The 26,988-nt window shown below is 38.8% G+C and overlaps 2 protein-coding genes across 14 annotated transcripts in view; one reads left to right on the forward strand and one right to left on the reverse strand.

Annotated features, from left to right (window-relative positions):
- Positions 1-11,379, reverse strand: part of CYP39A1 (cytochrome P450 family 39 subfamily A member 1) — a 93,554-nt gene extending 82,175 nt beyond the window's left edge. For 2 of the 4 annotated variants that reach the window (XM_070586174.1, XM_070586175.1), the window contains exons 1-3: positions 10,788-11,290; positions 3,212-3,347; positions 1,096-1,270 (exon numbers count right to left, since the gene is read on the reverse strand). In XM_070586174.1, coding sequence (XP_070442275.1) covers positions 1,096-1,270; positions 3,212-3,347; positions 10,788-10,964 — 488 coding nt within the window. In that variant the 5' untranslated portion in view covers positions 10,965-11,290. Of the gene's footprint in view, positions 1-1,095; positions 1,271-3,211; positions 3,348-10,787 lie in introns of all 4 variants that reach the window. The other 2 variants (XM_008542089.2, XM_070586176.1) reach the window with 2 other exon arrangements.
- Positions 11,380-11,386: 7 nt separating this feature from the next.
- The window catches only part of SLC25A27 (solute carrier family 25 member 27), a 29,086-nt gene continuing 13,484 nt past the window's right edge, over positions 11,387-26,988 (forward strand). For 8 of the 10 annotated variants that reach the window (XR_011530114.1, XR_011530111.1, XR_011530112.1 and 5 more), the window contains exons 1-6: positions 11,565-11,704; positions 14,463-14,654; positions 16,466-16,550; positions 19,387-19,509; positions 21,982-22,094; positions 24,608-24,692. Coding sequence is in view for 5 of the 10 variants with exons in the window: in XM_008542069.2 (XP_008540291.1) it covers positions 11,599-11,704; positions 14,463-14,654; positions 16,466-16,550; positions 19,387-19,509; positions 21,982-22,094; positions 24,608-24,692 (704 nt within the window). In the remaining 5 variants the exon portion in view is untranslated. Of the gene's footprint in view, positions 11,705-14,462; positions 14,655-16,465; positions 16,551-19,386; positions 19,510-21,981; positions 22,095-24,607; positions 24,693-26,988 lie in introns of all 10 variants that reach the window. The other 2 variants (XM_008542051.2, XM_008542059.2) reach the window with 2 other exon arrangements.

Here is a 26,988-nt window from a genome sequence, read left to right on the forward strand (position 1 = left end):
AATTTCCTAATATCTCACAGGATCCTACAAATTTGAAATATTGCATATTGAAATATAGTACCTATCATCAGTAAATTTTAACATAAGTGAATAAAATGATTACTGTGGCATACTTAAGCAAAAGAATATCAAACATTGTTAATATGCCTTAGATTAGTAACACTAAGTACTGTTTATTTCATTTTTATTTACCATCTCATCCTCACTAGAAACTTTTCAGGATCTCTTTACCCCAAAGTTTTAAAGATATCCAAGAATTTGCTTTGTTTTGTTGTAGATATTAGGCATGCTAAAAGTTTGGCTGGTTGCTTGTTTTTATTTTCATTTTCTCTCTCTCTTTTTCTGGACCTCTAACAAAATATCAAATGTTGTTCTGTCTTATGAATCTCAACTGTTGAATCCTGCCTTCAGCATCCCAGTATCCCACTGAGATGGAAAAGTGCCTTATGGGTAACATAATTTACCAAATCTCCTTATGCACATGGAGAATTTTTCCCACGGCTCCCAGGCCCAGCCCTTACCTGTACCAGAAAGCTTCAGAACAAGGCTGAGTGACACCTGGGTCCCTCCGCTGCCCTTTCCTAGCTCACCTGTCTCTCAGCACCTCCCCTCTAGGAGGACGCTGGGCTCAGTCCTGAGGCCCATATTGTCTCAGCCACCCTTGCAAGGCTCTCGAACAGCTCCTGGACCCTTGTCATCTACTTTACGATTCTGTCCTCCTCCCTGTCCTTTCAATGTCCACTTGTTCTAACAATCACAAATTACACTGAATGTTTTATCAAAATTCTGACGGATGCATGACAACTGAAGGAGGAAAATCCATGTAGAGCACACACAATTGTATAGAATGACTAAAGAGAAATTAATGTATTAAAATGACTATATTGGCTTATTTGCTCACCTTAAAATTGGAGTGCTAATTGAAAATTGCCCATTAATTAGAATTTAAAAGATTAATATAATCTCTTAATTGCTTAGTTAGGTAGACTTCATTAATCCACCTGATAATTTTTGAAGTCCAAGGTATAGACTTCAGATTTTTAAAATTTTTATTCCAAATAAACAAGATTAAATCATACCAATGCATCCAATTACCTGACTAAGTTGCTCAGGTCCATTGTCCCGTGAAGGCCTAAATTCTCCAGCTGTTCATGAAGTTCTTCAGTCAGTTGTCCAGTGAGTCGATACACGTTGCTAGTCCCTAATTTCCCTTTCATCATGGTATGAAGTTTTTCATGCATTGTAAAGAAGACATTATTTGGAATTGATGCTATAAACAGAGAAAATTATTATCAAAAGAAGCAAATAGTAAATATACCCCTACTAATACCTGGTCAGTAGGGACTGTAGCCAAAGTCCACCCAGTACATCAAACCAGCTCCCTCAAATAAAAGGAGACAGTAGAAGTATGTAGGGTGATTCACTTTAAGGGATGATCTATAAGGGGGTGATTAACAAGGCCTCTGGAAAACACAAATCTAGTGATTTTACGTCCCTGTTTTAAATCCTTTGTGGCTTCCTATCCTTAACAAAGTTTACAAGGTCTCCTACCATCTTTCTAGCTCTCCAATGATATTTCCAGCCCCTTGTCCCTCCAAATCCAGGTATATTGAAAACACACACTCTTTTATACATCCCAGCATTTTCGTGAGCTGTTCTATCTGCTCAGAACATTCTCTACTTGACCAACCTTACCCCCACACCCCTACATCGACAAGCCATAAATTTCTCCTGCTGATTTCTGTTTCTCTTTCAAGTGTCTTCTCGAATATTACTTCCAGCAGGAGGCCTTTCCTAAACTCGTGAATAGCTCTGACCCCACTATTTCCTCTATATTAGTGTTCATGCTCCTTCCACAATACACACTCCTGGCTGGGTTGAGGTGGTGAGAGGAAAAGTGAGTTTTTAAACTCATTATTCCTTTATATTTTTCTTTAATCCTGTTTTATTGTCTTCGAAGTAAGTTTTTCAAAAAATAATTTTTTATTTTGTAATTCATCACTCGATTCTGTGTAGGTTATATTTTGTGTAAGTTAATTAAAAATAATTTTTAGATTTCCTGAGCATACATCTTCTCTGTGGTAGGGGAATACATAAGAGGAATGAGAGGCTGGCTCAAGAGTAAATATTAACATATTTCATCTGTTAAATAGAAATATTTAAACATAAAAGTCCCAGAGGAAGCACAAGTGAGAAAACTTGATCAATTCCATATACCTCTGACAGGTGAGTAAGCACGTATATTTCCCTGAAGGGGTATGTGAACTTAGAGATCAAGAGCCTTCAAAGTTTTTAATTCTTTGATCTAGAATTCTGTAGTCCACACATCAAGAAGTACTAAATAGCCAAGGAATTTAAGCAACATGTTGTGATTTTCATGCAAACAAAATGAAAAATAATCATGCTATTGATCACTGACAGCTTTTAAAACACACTTCTGTGTCTTAATGGCCAGAAATGCACTAGAGACTACATGAAAAGGAACCTAAGAAAAAAGCAGAAAGGGAAGCAAAGAGAAAGAAGCTACAGACAGTAGAAGCAAGCACAGCCATTGTGAAAGCAGAGAAAAGGACCAGGCACAAAATGAACGGGCCTTGCCTTCTTGGGAAGACAAATGACCTCAGCATGCATGTTTGCAGCCTGGGAAGAAATAAAGGCAGACCGTCATACTGGAAGCATGCTGACTAGTACAATCCAGCAGTCTCTGAAGATGGAGAATGAAAGGGCATCAATTACATGAAGCCAAGCCCCACTTACCTTAACAGCCCTACGGAATATGTCAGGAAATGCCACGTAAAGGCTTTACTAAGCAGTGGAATTCTACGTTCAGGGAGAAGAGTGGCAACATGGGATCAAGCCTAGAGCTGTAACCTGTGGAACACTGTATATGCAGCAGCAGAACAGAGTTAGTCACAGTGTGGAGAGCTGCAACAGAATACAGATTCCACATACTTTCCAAAGTAAACATCAGTGAGGTAACCTCATCTCTTACACATGTCTAGTCAAGATCTAAATGGATTAAGTTGCCAATAATTTGTTTTTCAATGACCAAACTCATCATAAATTCTTTCCTCCTTCTATCCCTACTCTAAAGAATAAAAAAATGGGCCCCCTCATTCTTGATAGAGTGAGGATGATGTAATTGTTACTTAAAACTACTCTTGGATTCCGATGTTGTATTTTAAAGGAAATAGCTGAAAATATTCTTTACCTGTATGATAGATGGGACTTTGCACTGCTAGTTTAAAATTTACTTCTTTGGATTTTAGAAACACATTAATCCCCTCTTCTTCAGTAACAAAGGTCATTCGCTTGCCCACAGCAAAGACTGTAAAAATTGGTCCATACTGAAAGAAAACACACAAATACAGGTCATATTAGTAAGCATTTCTGTTAAATAAGTTACTGGGCTATGGGCTATGTTTAAGACAGTGTTCATCAAGAACCCCAATGCTGAAGTTATAGCCAAAATAAAAATTATTATGATTATATAAGGTAATTAGTCATAAGTCTTGACTGATTCAGCCAAATCTAAATTACATGAATCCTAACTTATTCTGTCCTAATACTTAACCTTCCTTTTGATCATGTTATTTTCTTGCACCTTCCTTTCTCGTTAGAAATAATTACTAGAAATCATATCAAACACTGTGATTCTTGAACACTGTTTCCAAGATATCAGTAGGTTTATAAGCAACCTCTAGCTCAACTTTGTTTAGCAAAAACACACAAAATTGCTGACTGATTTTACCATAAATCTGTGGTCACTCAACAGCGCCTTGCAATCCTAAAAAGCTTTCTAATGCGTTCACTTACTCACTTTCCAACATGATTATTTCACCTGGACACCTTGCCCAACCCTCTCCACTCTGAGATAGTGTTCCCGCTTTCTAACTCACAAGGAAAATGGAGGCAATCAAGTTCGACTACTCTCCACTTCTCACCACCAGATCTTGCAGAGATACACATTTGTACCCATTCTCAATGCTTCCCGTCAGGTTAACACAGATGGAAGGTCCTGCCCCTGTGAAACACCAACATTTCTTTATTCGTGTCCTGGCTTCCACACTCTCTTACCTTCTCTTTGCTGTACATTTATGCCTTCTCTCCTCTACATCATGAGTTTGCCATCTCTATCAGATCGCTCCCAGCAGCCTACAAACATACTGTAGTGCCAGGTTTGATTTTAGGGAGTATATGACTTTACTGGGAGAAAAATATATCATTATTTTCATTGACCTCTAATTGTAATTTAGCATTTTCTCCAATTGTGAGTGTAGGCAACAAACCACAATCTTATCCATGACTTGATCATCAAAAGAACCCACTGTTCCAACTGTATTTTCTTAGATTCTGTGCCTATTTGGCATCCATTCATCACAGGGCCAATTATTTAAGCTCTATTTTCTTATTCTTGATGCTCTGGCATTGGTGTTGTCACTACTGGGGAGAAAGGGACCTCCCAGGGCTAGCCAATTCTTAGAGATAGCAAAGGGCTCAGCCAGCCAGGAGCATGCCTTTCACATGCAAACCAACAAATACTGAGCCTATATCCCCTACTACCTCCCTATCTAACTCTCACACACCAAGCCAGTATTTTCCCTGCCCTAAATCATCCCAGGGCCAGGTACCAGGTAACTAGAGGCCAGCCCTATAGCCCAAAGTCTGTAGGAATTATTTAAACTAGCCAGGCCTGAATTGTTTACCTTGCCCTGCCTTGCCTTTCCTGAGGAAGCCCCAGTAAAGGCTCTGGCCTAAGTTTTGCTCTTGCTCCTATCTTCTGCATCCTGGCTGACACTGGTGTTTTTCCCTGTGGCCCTGCATGGCATGCAGTGACCCGCCTCAGACCTGTGAATATAATAAATTTCTTCCTTCCAAGTCTCATCCTCATTTCCTCCTGTGGCTGCAATGACTTTACCATACTACATCCTACATGTACAACTTTAGAACCACCACCCATAATTTTATATCCCATTACAGTTATTATAAATACCTCAAAATATCATTTATGCTCATCACTACTTCAATATTACAATTATTTCTAGACATGTTATGAAACAGCACATGATCATTCTTACGACACACCGCTGGGCACTATGAGGCAAATGTGGACCCAATAATCATCGAGCCACTGAACACCAGAGTCTCATTTTCTTACAGTAGTGATCCAGACATCTAATTGCTCTCCAATATTCCTTATTAATGATTATTTGTTAAGCAATACTTAGAAGAAGATGCATAATTTTCATTGTTTAAGTTTTGTTCAAATGAGAATTCTTAACTTTCCATTAGGAAAGTGGCCTTTGTAACATAAATAGGCATCCAGGCCACAGCGCAGAACAGCCAAGTTCAACATATTGAATAGCTGAGATAACTGCTGACACATGGTATCTAAAGTAACTTATTGCAAAGCAATTGCAGATGGCAAATGATCATGTGAATTATTACACATTCTGTAGCAGTGGTGGGTTTTTGTCTTATTTGCTTTCCTTTCGTTCTTTTTTTTTTTTTTTGCAACAACTGCACTCTGGGTATTATGAGATAAAGGCAAGCACACACAGTATGTTGTAGAAGCGGTACTTGTGTATTTTGATAAGTGTAGACTAACATGCAGTTATAAGGAATAATACTGACAGATCCCATGTATCTATTTCTCTGTTTCCTTTAGTGTGAACATCTCCCAAAACTATAGTACAGTATCACAACCAGGCTATTGACACTGATAAAGTCAAGATACAGCATATTTCCATCATCACAAAGATACCTCATGTTGCCCTTTATAACCACAGCCATTTCCTTCCCATCCCCCCCTCCTCCTTAACCCTTGGCAACTACTAACCTGGTCTCCATTTCTCTAAGATTGAACATCAAGGATATTATGAAAATAGAATCATATAGTATGGAAACTTTGGGGATTGGCTTTGTTTTACTAAGCATAATTCACTTGAGATCCAGCCAGGTTGTTGCATGTATCAGTAGCTCATTCCTTTATATTTCTGAGTATTCCATGGTATGGATATACCATAGTTTGTTTGAACATTGCTGAAGAACATTTGTGCTCTTTTCAGTTTCAGGCTCTTACAAAAAAAAGTTTTATAAACATTCATGTACGGGTTTTTTTGTGAACATGTTTTCTTGAGCTCTCATTGCCTTTCCTCAATAGCTGCTGCTCCTAAGAGATATAACCCTCGTCTTCCCAGGTGTTCTCTTCACTTTTAGAAGATGGTGCCTTCCAGAACCTTCTGAGAACTTTCTTCGTCATCTTTTGCTACCTTCCTCAATATCCATAGCCTGTTTATCTTAGCCCATCTCACAGTGATTCCCACTCTGTGTATTGCCTTCTCCTATCTCAGAGTGTATATTTCTGAGTTTTTCCATTATTGAACCCCCTTACTATAATAAAGTTTCATTTGTCTCTTGCTGCTTTTAAGAATTCTTTCTCTGTCTTTAGTTTTTAGAAGTTTGCCCATCGTGTGTCTTGATGTGGATTTTGATGCGGATTTCCTGGGGTTTATCCTGTTTGAACTCAGCTTACCTTTTTGAATCTGTAGGTTTATGTCTTTTGCCACATTTAGGAATTTTTCAGCCTTTATTTCTACAAATAGTTTTTCAACCCCACCTTCTTTCTCCTCTCCTTCTGGGACTCTGATGGCTTAAATGTGAGATCTTTTGTTATAGTTTTACAGTCCCTGTAGCTCTGTTCATTTTTCAGTTTATCTTCTCTCTGTTAGTCATAGTGGATAATTTATATTGATCTTTCTTCAACTTCACTGATTCTTTTCTCTCTCTTCTCCATGGTGCTATTGTACCATCCATATTTTTTCTTTTTTAACTATTGTAGTTTATCAGTTCTAAAATTTCTAGGAGCAGCAGCTGTTGAGGAAAGGCAATGAGAGCTCAAGTCTGGAAGATTCGATCCTGGAAGACAGAGGAGCCATGGATGCAGAGACACTATATTTCCACTGTAGCAAGAGAAGATAGAAAACTTAAGCCAAGAAACACAGAAAGCAACTGCCCCAACCAAAACTTCCTGCTGACAGCTGGTCCAAGACAACTCAATTCCTTAAGATACGATTAAACATGAAGGAAAACTTCAGTACTATAAGAAAAATTCTTAAAAAAAAAAAAAAGAAAGAAAGAAAAGCAGAAAAGAGAAGCAGAAGTTCCTTATAAAGAAACTCTCCCCAAATATTTGCTAAATAGAGTACATAAAATCTGTAATGCTAAATTCTTTTTATGAAATTAAAAAGTTAATATTGTTGCAGCTGCAAAGGAAATAAACAAAATAGAAATATAAGAAACTATGGAAGAAATAGTCAGACAATAGAAGAATATTAGGAAATAAAGGAATTCAGGAAAGAAAGAGACGATAAAAACATTTCTGAATAAAAGACAATTATGAGAAGGATAAGGGAGACAGAGTCACGAAAAACAAAGAGTCTAAGAGAAAAAGAGTATAGAAATAGAAATATGACATAGAAATAAATATGTGAAAAGAATTGCAGGGGAAAGGATGGCTATAGAAGAGAGGCAAAAGAGATTAAACCTACGCATAATTGGACCACTTTCCCAAACTCCAGGTTCATTTATCCAACTGCTTGACTCAGCACCTCCACTTGGATGTCAACATCCCAAACTCCTACGTATCTAAAAGTGAACTCTGATCTTCCCTTCCAATGAGTTCTTCTTGCAATCTTGTCCATCTCACTTGATAGTAACTCCACTTTCTATTTTCTCAAGCTAAACTTCCAGGAGTCACCTTTGACCCTTTTCATTCTTTTATATCCCACAACCACAATCAATCTATCAGTAAATTCTGTTGCTTCCACCTTCAAACTATCTCCAGCCACTTCTTAAACTTTCACTGCTATCACCATGGTCCAAGCCACCATGACCTCAAGCTCAAATTATTGCAATAACCTTCAAATTATCTTCTTTCTTTTACCATTATATTCCTATTTTTAACAGAGCAGCCAAACTGACACTTTAAAATTTAAATCAGGTCACATTGCTCCTCTGCTTAAAAGTTTTCCTATTTCATTCTAAATTACAAATGCATTTACTCTTCGATTCTGATAATTTACTGTACAGATACACTTGCACAGACATAAATAACATTTGTTGCTACATTATTTATAACAGAAAACTATGGAACACAAATCATATCAACCATTAAGTGACTGTTTAAGGGAACTATGATTCAGGGGATACTTTGTAGCTTTTAAAACAAACGCAGATGCTTCCGCGTCAGTGTAGGATGAGGTAGAACCAGGTGATTCAAGGATCTCACTGGAAAGTAGGAAAAGATGAACAGATTACAAAGATCATATTTTTAAAAGCATCTGACAGTTGGGGAAATAATAAGAACTAAATGGACTAAAATTTCACAGACAAAGAACTGCAGAGAAGTGAATATACAATAGGTTACTATTTATTTACCTAGTGAGGTGAATAATTCTGTGAATTATGGACTTAGGTTGAAGGTCAAGACTGAAATAGGCACCTTGAAAAAAACAGCTAACACTAAACTTAATGGTGAAATTTTGAACACCTGTCCCCTAAGATTAGGAAAAAGACAAGCTTGTCATCTGTCACCACATCTATTCAACAGAGGTCATACTGATTGTAATAACACAAGGCATAAGGATGAGAAAAAAAGGAATCAAATTTATCTGTTTGCAGGACATATTGTTTATGCAAAAACTTCTTAAGGAACCTACAAAATAACTACTGGAATCAATAAGTGAGTTTAGCAAGATCACAGGATACAAAGTTAACATACAAAAAAAATTGTATTTTTTATGTGCCAGCAGGATACAACTGGAGAACAATGTGAAAACAATTGTATCTACAATAGCTCAAAAATATAAAATACTGAGCCAGCGCTAATGGCCTAGTGGTTAAAGTTTGGCACGTTCCACTCTGGTGGCCGGGGTTCCGTTCCAAGACACTGAACCACACCACTCATCTGTCAGTAGCCATGCTGTCGCGGTGGCTCATGTAGAAGAGCTAGGACTCACAACTGAAATATACAACTATGTACTGGGGCTTTGGGAAGGGGGAAAAATAAAAGAGAGGAAAATTGGCAACAGATGTTAGCTCAGAGCGAATCTTTTAGAAAAAATTACGCATATATATAAAATACCTAAAATAACAATCAAGCAAGACCACATCACGAAAAAACTACAGAATATTTCTGAAAGAAATTATATAGCTAAATAAGTGGAGAGATATACAGCATTCATAGATTAGAAGACAGTATTATTAAAAAGTCAATTCTCTTCCAATTTTTCTGTAGAGTTAAGAAACTTCCAATCATAATTCCAGCAGTCTTTATTATAAATATTGACAAGCCAATTCTAAAATTTATATTAAAATGCAAATAATCTTGAATGCTAAGTCAGTTTACAAAAAAATATGGAGAACTTTTACGACTTGATTTAAAGACTTACTATAAAACTATAATGTTTAAGGCAGTGTAGTATTAACAAAGGAGTGGGCATATAAATCAATGGAATAGTAGAGAAAGGCTAGAAACAGATTTACATATACATGGTCAAATAATTTTTGAAAAGCTGCAAATGCAATTCAGTGAGAAAAGCAAAGTTCTTCAAGAAATGATATTGGAACAACTGGACATCCAAATAGGGAAAAATTAACCTTCACTCCAACTTACACCATACAAAAAAATTAACTCAAAGTGGATCACAGACCTAAATGTAAAATGCAAAACTATAAACCTTTTAGAAGAAAACAGAATAATCTTTGTGATGTTGTTTGACCTTCTGAAACAAGCTTGTAAAAAACCTTCCTTAAAATTTATCAAAATCATATGCCTAAGGAAGGCTATGTGTGACAAAAGGGTACTTCTTTAAAAGATATTGTTTCATCTATCAGACTAGCAAGAATTATGGTACTTGCTGTGAGCCAGAATACGAGGAGATAGGCAATCTCCTACACTAGAAGGAAAAGAAAAAGTGTATATTGTTACTTCCTCTTGCAAAGGTAACACAATAATATAAACAATTTAAATGTTCACGTCCTTTGAGTAAGCAATTCCACTTTTAGGAATTTATTCTGAGGAAACAATCAGATAAGTGCAAAAAACCCAACCACACAATACATACACACACACACACGAGAATGTTCATTAAAACATTGGCTGAAATAAGGAAAAAAAGTTGGCAGTAACCTATATACTATTTTTGAAAGATATACTATATTTGAAAGCTATTCTAAAGACAAAAACATTCTACTACAAGGAAACTAATCTCCTTAGTGCGCAGTGAAATTGAATTTCACCATCATCAAATAACAGCTGAAAATAAATTGCCAGCAAAATTTGTCAAGACCAAGTTTGCAAGCAATTTTTACAATAGCCTGTTAACTTTGATTTCCACACTGATTTATTATGCGGTTTCATAAACTGAAACTAATTGTATTACACTTCTGTCTTTCCCAATTATTGCAAGTATTTAGTTAATATGTATACACCTAGGATTTTTTAAAATAATGAAGTAACTAGCACTTATAATCTCTACTTCCAAAAAGGCAGCTACAAGCTGCACTGTATTTCATAAATTACAAAAATCTATTTCTTTCGAAAAACTTTGCATAAAGCATGTTGTTGGTTGAGGAATTAACGACTAGATCGTTTAATTGCGCACACCAGGTGTGTTCCCCATGTGGTAACACTGCACTTGAGAGCCAAAAAAAGGAAATAAAAAAGAAAACATTACTCCCCCGGAACCCCCCCCCCCCCCCCCCCCCACCATAAGGCCACTTACCTTGATTCTTGCTTTTTCTATAAATTCTAGAGGGGCTTTCCCAATCTCAAATCCAGCTCCAAACCAAGGAATCCAGCCCCTTATGCATGGGGGTCTACTCAAATTCTTCCACTGAAGGAATAATAAAAGAGCAACGCAACCAAGGATTATAATCCCTGCTGGATAAATTAGTTCCATGTTTTTGGATAGCACCTTCTAGAAATAGAGAAGGGAAAAACTCCTGGGGTGGCACTTCTTCCTTTCCTCTGGGATAGGGCACCCACCGGACCTCCCAACCTTTCCGCTGTAACTTCCGCAGCCTGCTCGCCTTCTTAACTGTAGCCTCCTTTCCCTGCCCCAATTTTTAGGTGACTTTCGCAACATCGCTCCCTCCCAACTCCACTTCTCTTTCAATTCCTAGACGCCCGGGACGGTATGATGGGGCGGGACGGAACCAGAGACGGTGCTGAGAGGTGGAGGAGGAAGAACACGCGCTGTTGCCATGGAGATAGGGGGCTGCGCGCGGCTGGCGCCCGGCTCCCGGCCAATCAGATAATGCGGCCGGGAAGGCGCGGAGTCCGGCGGACTACATTTCCCAGAAGCCTCGTGGGCTTCGCGTTGTTTTTCTGTTCTCAGTCGTGGACCACTCAAGCCTGGGCTGTTAGGGAGGCTGCTGGTTCTCCGAGACCCCCTGGCCGAACCGAACAAGGGAAATGGTCCCCGCCCTGCCACTCGTCAGTTGAAGAGTGGCCGCCCTGGCAGGGTGGCAGGCCAGCTGCGGCGCGGGGCGCCGGCCAGAAGGGCTGCATTGTCGTCCTGTCTGTCCTGCTGAATGTCGGTTCCAGAGGATGAGGAGAGGCTTTTGCCGCTCGCCCAGAGATGGCCCCGAGCGAGCAAGTTCCTCCTGTCGGGCTGCGCGGCTACCGTGGCCGAGCTAGGTACCCGGCTGCCCACGCCTGGGCCTCCCTGCGAGTCGTCGAGGCGCCGCGCTGGGGGTGGGGGTCGGGGGAGACTGGCGGCCGCTTCGCTCCCGGGGTGTGCAGCCGCAACGTTGCGCCCTCTTCTCCCACGTCTGTGCGGCAGGCAGATGTGGGGGCAAGGCCAGCTTTGTGAGGAGGAGGGATTGGAGGTCACTAAGGTCTCTTCCTTCCAATTTCTTCTCCCTCAGAGGTGGGCTTTTGTGCCTGGATGTGGACTTTCAGAAGCTTCATGAGCTGTCGTTCCTCTATGGGAGTGAGGATGACCTTTTTAAAACCACAATCCACTTTTCATCCTTCTAATCCAGATAATCTCTGTGATTTATGTTCTTACACAGCTTCATTATATATCATTTGGGGGGGGGGGTTCCAAATTGTGGTCCCAACTTGTGGGACTTGTTATTAATCTATCACTTATTGAGCATCTACTCATCATCTGCCAGTTGACCGCTTTGAGCTTAACTCATCTATATTGTGTTCACTTTGCAGGATTCTGAGAAGTCGTTAATCTGTAAATGCTGAATCCAAGGCAGGGCACCCATTAATTGTAACATTATTTAATTACTACAGTGCTAGGGCCTGTGGGGATACAGTTAAAAAGACCCAGCCCTGACCTTCTGAGAGGCTGGTGAGGAGACATGCAGAGACAGACAATTACATTGTGCTCTTTATTATAATCAAGGTATTATTAAGTATCATAAGAGCGTAGAGGACGGACAGTTTATCTGCCTAAGCAAGTCAGAGAAAACTTAAGAGGCTTACCTAGAGCAGAATTATGATGTTTTTGCACGAGCTGGTGGTGTTTCTTCCAAGGATTTTGTGAGTAGGGTGGCTGTGTGTTCCCTGTGAAGGCTTCACTCTGCATTTTAATATTGCCCTTTCATTTTCTTGACCATTAAAAAGAAAAAAAAAAGCCACAGCTCCAATGTGTAATCATTTGTAAATGCTAGTTTGTCCTGTTCTAAAATGAGTTTATTTTGCATTTCCAGCAGAGCCAGCACATAATCTGTTGTTTTGCCCTGTGTGCTCCTCCACTCTTGCCTTTTGCACATTCTTTTTCTCTCTCTCCTCCCAAAGCTGAGGAAGAATTTTTATTCATTGTTTTTGCTGAAATATGTCATCAACTTTTTAAAAAGTTTAAAAGCAGACTGCTGAATGATTAGATATATTTCCAGTTTTGTTCTGTTTTTTTTAACCTCTTTCCCCCTGTGACCAATGGCTTTTATCAAGGAGGATTCCTTCTATTAAAATTTCATGGAGAATTTTGTGGGGACTGGAAATGGGAGGTGGGTGAATCAAAATAGGAGATGGTTGTGAGTACAAAACAATTTAGTATCAGAACCTGAAGCATTAAGTAACCAGCAAGAAAACCAAACTTATTTCGAGAAGCATAACCTATGCTAATATGGAGGCTCCTATATCTTAAGACTTTTCAGGTTTCATATCTTGATAAAGCATTGCTCGAATTCTCTATTTGAAAACTACTTCTGTTTTAGGAAACTATCAGCAAGATAGTAAGTCTTGCAAAGACCAGTGGTAAGATTTAATATTCTCTTGCCCTGACTCCGTTTTCTCTTGGAAAGGTGTAGCTATGGTTTTGTGTCAGGTAGTGGTCATTGAAAAGACTTATGTAATGTCAGTAATGTTCGCGAACTTGTCTGAATCTGGTTATTTCAGTTATGCGGGACATTGTGTGTATAAAGTATGAGCTTGAACTTCCTTGTGTGGTCCAGTTAGCTTCACTCTGTTTTGAGATAAAATTGTCTATCTCTAATTCAGAATATAATCATTAGAAAAAAATGTTTCAAGTATAGTTGGTACTTGTAAGGAAAGCTTGCATAAAACTTAGCAGTGGTGGGAAAACAACTAAGTCTTTGCCTTAATCGAAAAAATATTGACCATGCCACTCTCTGTATATAAAAGACATTATAAACTCCATATTACATCTTATATTTCAAACATCAGGTCAGTGATTCATGTGCATGTGACTATCACTCATGAAATTATAGAATTCAGCTTCCTCTGGCACTTAATTAAGAACCTACTGTAAGTAGTACAGTATTCTAAAAGTCACACTGGACCTTAAGCATGGTTGCAGTCAAGGGGACATCACAGAATATGGATACCTGAAATTATTCCCATTGGAAAGCAAAAACTAAGGATTAAAGTAGATTTTAGACTGAAATTTCTGAATTAAAAAACCCCAAGGCAGAGCCGGCCCTGTGGCCAAGTGGTAAGTTTGTGTGCTCCACTTCGGCAGCCCAGGGTTTCGCCAGTTCGAATCCTGGACGCAGACATGGCACTGCTCATGCTGAGGCAGTGTCCCACGTAGCATAACCAGAGGTACTCACAACTAGAATCTACAACTGTGTCCTGGGGGGTTTGAGAAGAAGAAAAAAAAGTGAAGAAGATTGGCAACAGATGTTAGCTCAGGTGCCAATCTTTAAAAAAAAAACCCAAAACTCCAAGGCTTGTCACTTTTTTTCGTGGTGATCTGGGGTGCTCTGGCGCAGTGATTCTTAAATTTGGGAGTGCAGAAGAATCAACTGATTTCTAAACCCACATCAACCTACTGAGAATCCATAGGTATGGGGCTAGGAAATCTGTAATCTTAAAAAATTTCCTTAGTTGAATCTGATGTGTTGTAAAATTTGAGAATTACTGATCTTGTGGTGATTAAAATATTAGTCCTATGGTTTTTTATTTGTGTGTTTATTAGCAACCTTTCCCCTCGATCTCACAAAAACTCGACTCCAAATGCAAGGAGAAGCTGCCCTTGCTCGGCTGGGAGACAGTGCAAGAGACTCTGCTCCCTACAGGGGCATGGTGCGCACGGCCCTAGGGATTGTCCAAGAGGAAGGCTTTCGAAAGCTTTGGCAAGGAGTGACTCCCGCCATTTACAGACACATAGGTATTTATCTTGATTCTAGCTGGTAAGTTTGTTGTGAGTTCTGTCTTTGTCTCCTCTGCTTTTCTGTTTAGCTGTATCCAAACACCACCTAGATTTTTCTATGAATGTGATAAATGAATATATAGTTTCTTAAGTAGAAGAAAATTAACTACCAATTGTTATTAAGGAAGTATTGCCTTAAATGTTTAGAAATGCATACAAAAGTATTTAGGGGTGAACTGTCATGATGTCTGTAACGTACTTTAAAATAATTAAGACAAAAAAAGAATGAAGCAAATATGGCAAAAATGTTAGCAATGGATAAATCTCAGTGAGAAATATAGAAGGAGTCATATTATTTTCTCTGCATTTCTGTATGTTTGAAAATTTTCCTAATAAAAAGTTTTTTAAAAGTTTAAGAAACGTACGAATAATTGATGTTTTTCTCCACTTTAGAAACTTTACATGCAAAATTTTAATTTTTCTGTGTTCTTTGAAAATTAAAATATACTTGACCACAATGCCACGTCTCCCCAGTCTCTGTCTTGGTACATTAGAGACCAGGCTATTCTGAAAGAGGGCAGGAATGACTGTCTAACCCACCTCTGGCAGTAGAGGAAAGGCAGTGCTGGTGGGTCGCTCTCAGACTCCCTAACCAGCCATGTGGCTCCTTAGTTAGTCTTAAAGGAAAATAGTTATAACTACACTACAGCCAATAAGAACACTTTTCTGCTCTGCTTCCAGAGTGGCATTCACACAGACAGAAGTTGTTGAGTTTTTAGTTTGTGGACAGGAGAACATAAAGTTGGCTTCAAAAGGAGGTAGGGCTGGTGTAGAATTTGTCTCCTTTATGTTCAGAGTGTTTCCTCAAGTACATAGGGACCCTTGATCAGAAAAGTGCCCAGTACTAATATGTACTGGCTGATTATTTTTAAATCTTCAGTTCTTCAGATGAGTTAGAGTGTTTTCATCAAGAACTATCCAGAAGTGTGCACAATGCCTGTTACTGTCATGGTAGTTTGTGTGTTTTTGAATATTTAAAATACTTTATCGAACTTCCTGAAATATCAAGAAAAGTTCTCTATACGAATACCATGTACTGATTTTCATGATTTTTATTTTCCATCCTTTTTTTACATTTTCTCCTTTGCTTCCCATGATCATTTTGAGTTTCACTTCTTTTCATTTGTATTTTGTTGACCACTATGTATAGTTCTACAGTTAAAGTTCACTTCATGTTTGAGACTTCACTGAAAAATTACCTTAAAATAATAAATTATCCAGTGAAGTTAAGCATGTTTATTGGATGAAAATGTCTGCTATGTAGCAAGCTCTGTACTAGGGCATATAGAGTAACGAAAACACACAAAACCTGCCTTACAAAGCCCATGATGTGATGGAAAGATGAGCAAGAAATTCAAGTTAATCTCTAATCAATATGATAAATGCCATCTTAGATGTATGCTTGGGTGGTGCTGGGGAAACAGGGGAGAAGCATGGCAGGTGCAGTGTCAGTGTGGAAAACTGGAGGAAAGGTCGGAGAGCACTTTGGAAAACCTGTTCTTTGAGTTGAGTTTTGAAAGACTAGGAGGAGTTAGCAAAGCAGAGAAGGGAGAATCCACTCAAGAAAGACCAGACATGTGAGAAGGCCTGAGGCTTAAAAAAAAAAAGGCATGACACATTCGGAGAAACATCAAGAAGCCCACGTGTCAGAAGCACAGGGTGCATGAGAGAAACACACAGCTGGAGAGACTGACTGGTCAGGTCAGAGTGTCCTCTCGTTTTGTTAAACAGATAGCTGAGTTCACCTTTGTACTAATCTGTTTACACAGTGTACTCTGGAGGTCGAATGGTCACATATGAACATCTCCGTGAAGTCGTGTTTGGCAAAACTGAAGATAAGCATTATCCCCTTTGGTGAGTTTTGTTTTGAAAATAATATATGATTGCCCCTAAGGCCTTGATGTTTATCTATTAGATTTGTATAAAATAGTAAATAATTGCAATATAAGTCTAAATAATTGAGCAGCTTCTGCACAATTTATACAAACATACATGTAACTATGCATATTAAATTGTGTATGTTTATATATATTATTTAATACTTTAATATTAAAAGAATTCTTAAAGAGCAACTTCTTTTTTCCTCCTCCTACTGAGAAATCCCGGGCTTTAGAGTCACACAGAAATTGGCTCAAATTCCTGCTTGGCTACTGTGCAGTCTAGTTAAACCACTTCACCTTTTTTTGTCTTCAGCTTTCTTAGCTGTAGAAGTAATATCTACCATCAGGCTTTTGTTTTTGTGGGATTAGATGAAATGATGAATGTAAGTGCATACCACTTATAACATATGTAACAGAAACAGAGAAAAATAGGTTGTTATAAAGAATACACATAGAACTCCTATAAACCAATAAAACATATATAAAGAACACAAAGGAAAAATGGGGAAAGAATATCAATAGGCAATTCACAAAAGAAAAAATACAGATGTTCATTAAACATATAAAAATGTTCAACCTTACCAGTAATCAGGGAAATTAATTAAAATTATCTTTTAGACATTAAACTGTTAATGAGAATGTAAATTACTATAGCCTTTTGGAGAATAAAGTTCCTGTTAAAATTTTTTAATGTGTGATCCTTTGACCCAGAAACTCCTCCTTTATGATTATAATCATTCAGAAATACTTGTACCTGTGCATGAAGAAACACACGCAAAGATATTGACTGTAGGAGTGTTGTTAATAGCAAAATTTTTTTTAATTTAAATATCAATTTGGAAGTAGTTAAATAAATTATGATATATTTATACAGGGACACATAACACAGCTTTGAAAGAATGAGGTAGGTTTTATATGACTAACATATAAAGATGTCTGTAGTATGTTTTCTGTGCTAAAAAATTCCAAGCCACAACTATGAAAAAAAATGCAATAAGCAGAATTTCACCTTGCGGGCAAAATGTCTTGGCCCTGTTTTTTAAAAATTGTAATGTACTAAGTTATACTAATTGCTTTCCTGGAGTTAATGATGGAATAGACTAACAGTCTTTGCGTTTTGTAATTCCCTCCAGAAGGGAAAGGTACAGGTAACGAGTTCAAAGGAAATATTTCACTATGGAGTCACCTCTCAGGGTAGACTGGCTTGATGTCCTTTGACCCACTCAGAACCATCCATTCAGTGAATAGTGTTTATTGAATGATTATGGCGTGCCAGTCCAGTACTTAGTACTGAGGCTGTAGTAATGAAAAAGACATGGTCCCTGCCATCACTGAGCTCACAGTAATATAGGCAGATGCCTAAACAATTAGAATTATGTAACACTTACAGAGGAAGTAGTGGTTATAAAGTTCTGAGAGAGAAAACACAATGATAATGTCCTGTGCTCATCATCGTGAGGAGAGACAGGCACACCCTCCTATGTTGTAGGGGGAGTGTGAACTGATGCAAGTTCTTTGGAAAGCAGTTAGGCAGGATCTATCAAATGTCATGTAAATGTTCAGATTTCTTAGTGAGAAGTTATGCCAGCTCTATAAATTATGGTGTATCCATAAAATGGAATGCTATGAAACTATTTTTCAAAATGAGACAGCTCTACGTGAGCTGATAGGGGTAAGCTTTAAGATATGCTCTTAGGGAAAAGATTGAAGTGCAGAACTGTATACAACCTGGTGTTCTACATTTGTGCTTTTAAAAAGGAATATTTAGACACACACGTTTGTGTGTGCACAAACTATCGATTGTAACTTAGTATTTAAGACTGTGGGTGGTGCATTCAGACTCCTGGGGTTACATCTTGGCTGCTGTACCACTCACTAGTTGTGTGATTTGAGCTGTCATTTAACCACTTTATGCTTCAGTTTCCTCATCTATAAAAAGGAAATAACAACCGTACTAATGTCAGGGTTGACATGAGAATTAAATGATATTTTTTAAAATGCTTAAAACGTGTCAGTGCCTGACATAAACTCAGTGAATGCTTATTATTATCTCTACAAAGGCATAAGAAACTAGTCCCTGTGGTTGCTTCAGAGGGGAGCAAACTGGGGAGAGGGACCCTTTTTACTCCATACCCCTTTGTACCTCTTCAAGTATTGTTTTAGAGTAAAAAGAACGAAAATGCCCCTTTTGCCCCAAGAGACTATGGGAATAATCGAGTTAAGAGATTGGAGCTGGCCTGAGACAAGAGCAGCTGGGAAGGAGAGAAAAGGATGGATTCAAAGCATGTTTAAATAGAAGAGTCAAAACTTGACCACCGTTGGCTCTGGGAGATGAGGAGAAGGAAGAGTCTAGAGACAGAAAGAGTTTCTTCAAAGAGAGGAAAGTTTTCAAACTCCCTTTTTTGAAAATTACTAAAATAGTAGTTTATAAAATTTTACTTACCAGCCTTTGTCTGTTAGACTGATTATTACATCTATGCTGTTTTCATCCCCATGTGGTCAGAATTAAACTGCAATTAAATTACCAGTTCAGATGTTTGTATCTTTGAAGCTACTGCCCTTGGTTTGAATTTCAGGCCGTGTTAGCCCCTGAAACTTCAGATTTTAATTTCAGCTCTCTGTGGACTTTTAACCTTCCCATCAGTAAACAGACAAGCCATCTACTTTCCTCTCGGATTTTTTTTGGATCTGTCCTTTTCTTCACTTTGTCCTAATCTCTTATGCAGGGCTATACCAGCTCGGTACTGTTTGCTACAAAATTTGTGAAATTAATGGTAACCTTTAAAAAGTGTATCTCCTTTTACAATTAGGAAATCAGTGATTGGAGGGATGATGGCTGGTGTTGTTGGCCAATTTTTAGCCAACCCAACTGACCTAGTAAAGGTTCAGATGCAAATGGAAGGAAAAAGGAAACTTGAAGGAAAACCGCTGCGGTAAGATCTCCATTTAACTGGGACCTTTCCTTTCCCCTTTGCCACCACCTTGTTTTGAACATTTACCTAGTGACTTATGCACTTTTTGTAATCCAACATTCAGTAAAACCGAGACATTAATTCTGCCTTTTAATTCAGAAGTTATATTCATTATGAGGAGAGCTGAGATAGCCCTTTTCTTTGCAGGATAAGGTGCACATGTTCTCTGCCAGACAAATCGTACGTGTGCATAGCTCTTTGCTGCTTTTCCCAGCCAAGGCAGCTAGACTGGTCTTCTGTTACAGCTTGACATAAAGAAGGTGACAGTTAAAAATTGCCCGTGTGTGAATCCCAATTTTGCCGTTGTGGCTTGGTGTTGTGGAAGTCACTTAACATTTCTAGTCTCTGTTTCTTCATCTTTAAAAGAAGCCATTCAAAAGCTTTGCATGACAGTTAGACTGCTTGGCTCATAAGCTGCCTAAAAGCTTTCCCTTTTTCCCTGCAGGAAAAATAGCAAGGAAGGAAAATAGCAAGGTTGACCTTAAAAATTGTTACCACTCCCTGTCTGATCCCACTCCTCCTCTTTTTCCCAAATTTAAGGACTTTTTTTTTAAAAATCATGACTGTGATATGAAAGCCTCCTGTTGCATTACCTTATATTATCAAAGTCTGCCTGTCTTCAAAGGGCTTCACGTCCAACAATTTATTAAAATACTGCTTAGCCAGTTTTGCCTGGGAAAGGGGCAAAATCTCGCAGATAGATAGACTCTCCCAGGAAAGAGGAAAAGTACAGGATGCTCTGAGCTAAGTACAAAGGATCTGCGGCTCTGAACACTGCAGGTGTGCTGCTGGCCGGAGGGGTGGGGGAGTTTGGGGCCTCCTTTGGGAGCTCACCACAGACTGCTGCTCCTCTAGCTGACTCAGTGGAAAATGAGGTTGGGCTGTGGCAGTCAGGGCTCCCCTGCAGCCTTTGAAACAGGGAGAGAATGTGCACCACAGAGGAGAAAAGGGTATCACTCTGTCTGAGCAAGTAGGTTACGGAATCCCAGGGTCCATTTTGTCATCTCGTAACAACTTCTAATTACTAAGTAGCAGGGAGAAGTGATGTTGCCCTGGTTGGATACATGGAGAGAACTAACTATTGGGACCCAGAAATATCTGAGCTTTTAACTGATCACCTTCATTTTTCCCCCTCTCTTTGTCTCTAATGTTGGAAATTTTTGGTTTGATGTAGTAGTAAAAAACATTTACTGTTGTTATAAAGAACATGAACCTTGAGATCAGACAACCTTGGATTCAAATCCAGCCCCGACCACATTTTAGCTCTGTAACCCTAGTCAAGTTCCTAAACACTCTAAGCCTCAGTTTCAGATGTAAATTGGAATAACAATTCACACTTCACAGAGCTTTCAGGACTAAATTGTATCTTACATATATAAAAAGTTTGGCATTTAATAAGTGCACAATAAATTTTAGCTACAGTGACCATCTTTTATAAGCATAACTTCCCATGTAGCATAGTAACAATAATGCATGCCCAATAAATGTGTCATTTTATCTTTTTGGAGAGACTGAGAGAGCATAATGCCTGAGTAAAAGCTACACAGCTACTAAGTGGTAAAGATGACATTTGACTCCAGGTATTTCTGACTATATAAAACCCAGACTTTTAGGGCTGGCCCTGTGGCCTAGTGGTTAAGTTCAGCATGCTCCACTTCAGCAGCCCAGGTTCATGGGTACAGATCCCAGGCACAGACCTACACCACTTGTCAGCTATGCTGTGGCAGTGACCCATATAGATAAGTAGAGGAAGATTGGCTCAGATGTTAACTCAGGGCTAATCTTCCTCAGCAAAAACAAAATGAAAAAAACCCAGAGCTTTATTTTATACCAGAGGTTTCCAGATTTGGCTCGTGATTCAGCACCATTTCTTATCTGTGTACAGAAAAATAAGGATAAGATAGTAAACTTTCTTAAGCCAAAAGTATTCAATTTTAAGAACTCTTATTATGAGATTCTCTTTCCTACTTTTTGGTCTAAAAATAGTTCTTTTTTGAGACTATGTGAGTATCAATGTTTTTTAATGTTGTTGTTTGGTGAAATTACACAATTTGCCAGTCTCCCATGATACTAGTAAATTGAACTCAGTTATCTGATGATTACTGTTCCCTCGTTTAGTTAATATTTGCACCGATGATGTAAAATGTCAAGAAAGGAGTTTTAATCTGTTCAATAACCTGAGAGGATAAGAAGATGACATAGTTTATAAAGATTTCCATAAAAAAATGCTTAAATCAAATGTTGGCCTTTTTTCTAAAGGATTATTAAATTTACCTGGAAATTAGACGTATGTGGATTGCTTCAATTAATAACAATTCTGGATAAACATGTTATTTTACTTCAGATCCTAACAGCTATAGGTGAAGCTTGTCCAATTGCATTCCATATACAGGAATGCATAGAGTTTTCACATTTCATTGTTATTTTCCTTAGATTTCGTGGCGTGCATCATGCATTTGCAAAAATCTTAGCTGAAGGAGGAATACGTGGGCTTTGGGCAGGCTGGGTACCCAATATACAAAGAGCAGCGCTGGTGAATATGGGAGGTAATGGAAACTTTATTGAATTCTGAGAAGTCCTAATTGCCTTAATCATAATTCTAAGCACCTATATCAGGGAAAATGAAAATTTTTGTTGTTTTTAATATTATAAACTGCTGAGTCTTCCTTTATGTTGTAATATCACAATTGAATATTTTCCCTAGAGCATTTTCCTTTATTCTGTGCCTGCACATACCAAACCATTCTTCATCTCAGTATACTCTGTCCTCACCCTCTTCTTCTGTTTAGTTTTCTTCTGCAGATCTTTTAATACTCAGCTAAAGTGTCTTCTCCATCAGTGTATTTTTGCTGAACTTCCCACAACCACCCCTCCCTAGTCATGTTGTGTTAGATGCCCTTTTATGTGTTTCTGGGGTTCTCTGTGCTTATCCTTGTTATTGCTTGTACCTCATTTCATTGCCTTCTCCTCCACTAGATTGTGAGCCCCCTGAAGGCAGGGACTGTGTCTTATTGATCTTTATTTTCCCAGTCCCTCGTACATAGTCAATAGACATTTGATGAATGAATTAATGAATGAAAGAGTCCTCTCTAAGACTAAAATTATATGATTCTAAGAAATTAATAAATAGCATTTTTGAGGGTTATAGTAATATGTCACTTAAACATAAAAGGAAGTAAATTTATTTTCTGTTTTGCTATTTCAGTCCATCCATGTCCACTGCATCATATTGGCAGGTATTTCAATTGTCAGGAAACTTTTCTGATTGTAGTTTCTCATTCATTGCTTCAAAATCTGTTGCAGCTCAGATTTTCTTACCTAAGTTCCAGCTATTTACTCAGCATCTTCATTTGGTTATTTGAAATATATTGCTTTGAATGTGTCCAAACCAAACTCATTTATCAAACCACTTCTTTCTCTGTTCTTCCCAGTCTCAAAGCATGATATCACCATTTTGTCATTGGGACAACCCAGAAACCTAGGCGTGATTTTCATCTCTTTCCTTTCACTTACTCTTTATAGCCAATCAGTCACCAAGTCCAGCCGATTCTATCTCCCGGGTATATGTCAAATTCGTCTACTTCTCTTCATCCCTGGAGCCACTCCTTCCTCCAAGTGTTATCTATCTCCTCTTGCTGGACCACTACAAAAGCCTCCTAACTCGTCTCCCCATATTTACCCCACAGCCGTTTTGTCCCACTGTGCCTCTGAAACTGCTCTTATCAAGGTCACCAGGGCCTACCATTTTATTTAAAAATTTTTTAAATTAGTCAATTCTTATTTTCACCATCTCCATAAATGGCAGCTCTGTCCTTCCAATTGTTCAAACTCAAAACCTTCAACTCATCTTTGATTCCTTTCTTTCGCTCCATGTTCAATCTGCTGGCTAATCCTGTTCCTTCTGCCTTCAAAACGTAACGAGAATCTGACCAGCGCTCCACAGCAACCTGTCCAAGCATCCTCATCTCTCACCAGAATGGCTGCAGCAGTCTCCAGCCCATCTGCCTTGCCTCCCTGTAGTCTGCTCCAAACACAACAGCCAGAGTGATCCTTGTCAGAGTAACAAGGCCAGTCCCTCCTGCTCAGAAGCCTCCCCCGGCTCGGCTCTTCTTCTCCATCTCTGACCCTTGCTGGCTCTGCTTTTGTTAGACCAGTCTTCTGGCTGTTCCCCCAACATACCGAGATGACTTTTGCCTCAGGGTTGTAATGCACACTGCCCTTTGGCCTGGGACACTTTCTCTGCAATATCTGCCAAGGTTTGTTTTCTCAGGCTTGCTTTAGGTCTCTGCTCAAAAGTTATCGAGAGGCCTTCCCTGGTCACCCTTTTTAAAATTCATGTATACCCATCTTCCCACCCTCTGTTACTCCCTATCCCCTTCCCTTGCCTTATTTGTTTTCAGGGCAGTTACTCCCATCTGAAATGCCATGTGGTTTACTTGTTTATTGTCTCACTCTCAACAGAGAATGGGGATTTTGTTCATTTTGTCCATGGCTCTTTCCCAAGTGTGTGGAATAATGCCTACTACACGATGGACACTCAAATATATGGTGAATGATCAAATCTACCTATCCATTCTTGCCTCTTTACAATTCACTTCCCTATATTTCAGTGTTGGTCATCTTTATAAAACTCCAGTATTGTGATATATCACTCCCCTATTTAAAACTCTTCAACAGCTCTCATTGTCATTAGAAAAAAGTATAAAAACCTTAGTGTAGAAAAGTTGTCAGGACCTTTTGTCTATAAGTGACAGAAGCTTAACTCAACCTAACTCAGACTAAAAAAGGAATTTACCAGCTCTATTACTGAGAAGCCCAGGGGTTGGGCCGACTTTAGGCATAGCTGCGTTCAGATGTTCCAATGATATAATTGAGTGTCTGTCTCTCTTCCTCTTTTCCTCCCCCTCCATCTGTGGCTCTGCTCTCCTCTGCTTGAGAACAAGAATGATATCTTTCATCCTTGTGCACATTCCTGCTCCAAGCCTAGCATATTCTTGTCACAAGACATTCATTGTTGAATGAATGAATATTTAAGCCTTCTTTTTCTTTCTGTTGCCAGATTTAACCACTTATGATACAGTGAAACACTACTTGGTATTGAATACACCACTCGAGGACAATATCATGACTCATGGTTTATCAAGGTAAGTGATTGTTTTAGTTTAACTCTTTCTTTTTTTTTCTTTCTATATCATCTTTTCTTCCGTATTTGGCATAAATTCTAACTTTTTGTCTCTTTTGATTGGGAATCTAGTGATATCATGCTTAGAGAAAGGTGATAGTACATTTATAAAGAGGAACTTTCTTAAAGTTTGTTGCAGTTAAAATGGGGAAGAAAGGGACAGAGCTGCAGAATGTTTCAGATTCAATCTCCCTAAATATTTGTACCTTGATGGGGCCATCCCAGGGTCAGATTCTGATGATCGCTTCTCCAACTCAGTTCAGCAGATATGTTTGAGCATCTTTCATGTTAAGGGCACTGTGCAAGGCCCTGCAGTAGGTACAAAAGGTAAACCCAACTCCTTCCTGGGGAATTTACCAAGCGGGAAAACAAAACAAGTATAAAAACACTGTACAGTAAATGCCCAAAGAAAGTGACTAGTTCCTGTAGAGTTCAGAGGAGGTATTAAAAATAATCACTTGGAAGGCCTACGGAGGAGACGGAATTAGGTGTTTTGAAGGGCTGTGGCTCTTGACAGAAAGAGACAGGAAGAAGAGCATCTCAGGGAGAAGCAGTACCTTAATCTCTTTGCAACACAATTTCAGATTATCCATTCGAGTGAGTTACTTCATCGATATCTAGTGTCCTTAACATTATTGTGGTTTTATTTAGCTTCTGATCTCATTTCCAAATTCTAGAACGCTTTATGCTGTTTAGACAATCCCAAAAGTATATTAATAGTGTCAAATCAATGATATTTGGAAACATATAGATATAAAAGATTCCTAACTTCAGGTTCACCTTAACTTAATATTTCTAGAGTAGTTTTTCTCCATTCCTACTCTTTTAAAATAAGTGTTGTCTTCAGTGCTGCTGGAGCGATCTTTTTATAGTCTTTGCTCACCGCCCTTTCCCATTCCAAACACTTACCAGGTGTGTTTATAAGCTACACCAGTCTTTCTCTAGCCAAAAGCCTGGCCTCCCCTTTCAGTGAGAAAACTGAAGATTTTAGGCCTCCTTCCATTTTTTACCTCCTTCCCTATAAACATTAGTGTTATCTCTGTACCTACCCTTACCTTCTTTCCTCCACTATCTTTGTTCATGCTCTTTGCTCTTCCTGTGAGACTTTCCTCCCCGGTTTTCACCCAGTCAAGTCATCTTGTGAGACATTCTCATCTTTCAAGACGCTTGTCTGTTCCAGTGTTATGATCTACTCTGGGAGCAGGATATTCAGGCCCATCCAGTAGTCGCACAGTGATATTACCTCTGTTTCTTTTTCATTGTCTTTCTACCCAAATGTTCTTTGAAATGCCACAGTTCTAACCTAAGATTCCTGGCAGATGTAAATCTGCCCAATGTACACTACTCCACCTAATAGATCTGTCTTTTTTTTTAAAGATGTAGGATTTCCCATCACTATATTCCAGCCCTTATTGGAAATAACTTAGTCTTATTGCTCTCTAACTCAGGTTTTGAGAAAATGGGATGATTGGACTTTGGTTCATTTTTGAGCACCACCACTGAATCAGGTGTTAAAATGGGTCAGTTTGAGTATGTGTGGTATACGAGGCAGCTCAAAAGTGGCTAACCATGAACTCAAATCTAAGTGATAATGTAAAGATGTCAGTAGACAGTGCTGTGTGCCCTGGAGGTTCTGGATGCTGGGGCCTAAGATAAAATGGATGCTCATGGAGGCTTGAAGGGGACTGCAGCCGTCCAATCAGAGAGCTTTATATGACTCTCAACATCTGAGGAAAAATGAGTTTGATATGAAGAAGAAGAATAAAAATGGTATAAGCACTGATCTGTACACATAAGGTAGTTAAAATGGTAAATTGTGTGCTATGTGTATTTTACAATTAAAAAAAATGATAGAAGTAGAGTGAAGTCCTGCGGCAGAGCAGGAGCAGTAGGGGACTGACCAGGAGTTTAGTGGGATGGGAGGCAGGTGGCAGGGACGTTAATAAGGGAAGCAGAGGAAAGGTGAGGAGTTGCATTAATGGTCAGGAAATGAGACAGAACAGAAAGATCAGGATAATCCCCTTTTTCTTTTTAAATCATGAGGCTATTAAGAGGTAAAACTGTGCAAAAGGTTCATTTACATTGTGCGAAGATGATCCATGAGCGTGATTATTTAGTTGATCCTGAAGAGCATCGCTGATTCCTACACATTGCTGGCGGAATGTTTGAAACCAGTCTTGCAGCTAGCCATTTGGTCCCCCGCAGAGAACTGAAGACTTGCACGATCACTCTCTGTCCGTTATCACTTTAGCTGTGTC

Source organism: Equus przewalskii, chromosome 19 (assembly GCF_037783145.1).
Source record: "Equus przewalskii isolate Varuska chromosome 19, EquPr2, whole genome shotgun sequence".
Lineage (NCBI taxonomy): Eukaryota > Metazoa > Chordata > Mammalia > Perissodactyla > Equidae > Equus > Equus przewalskii.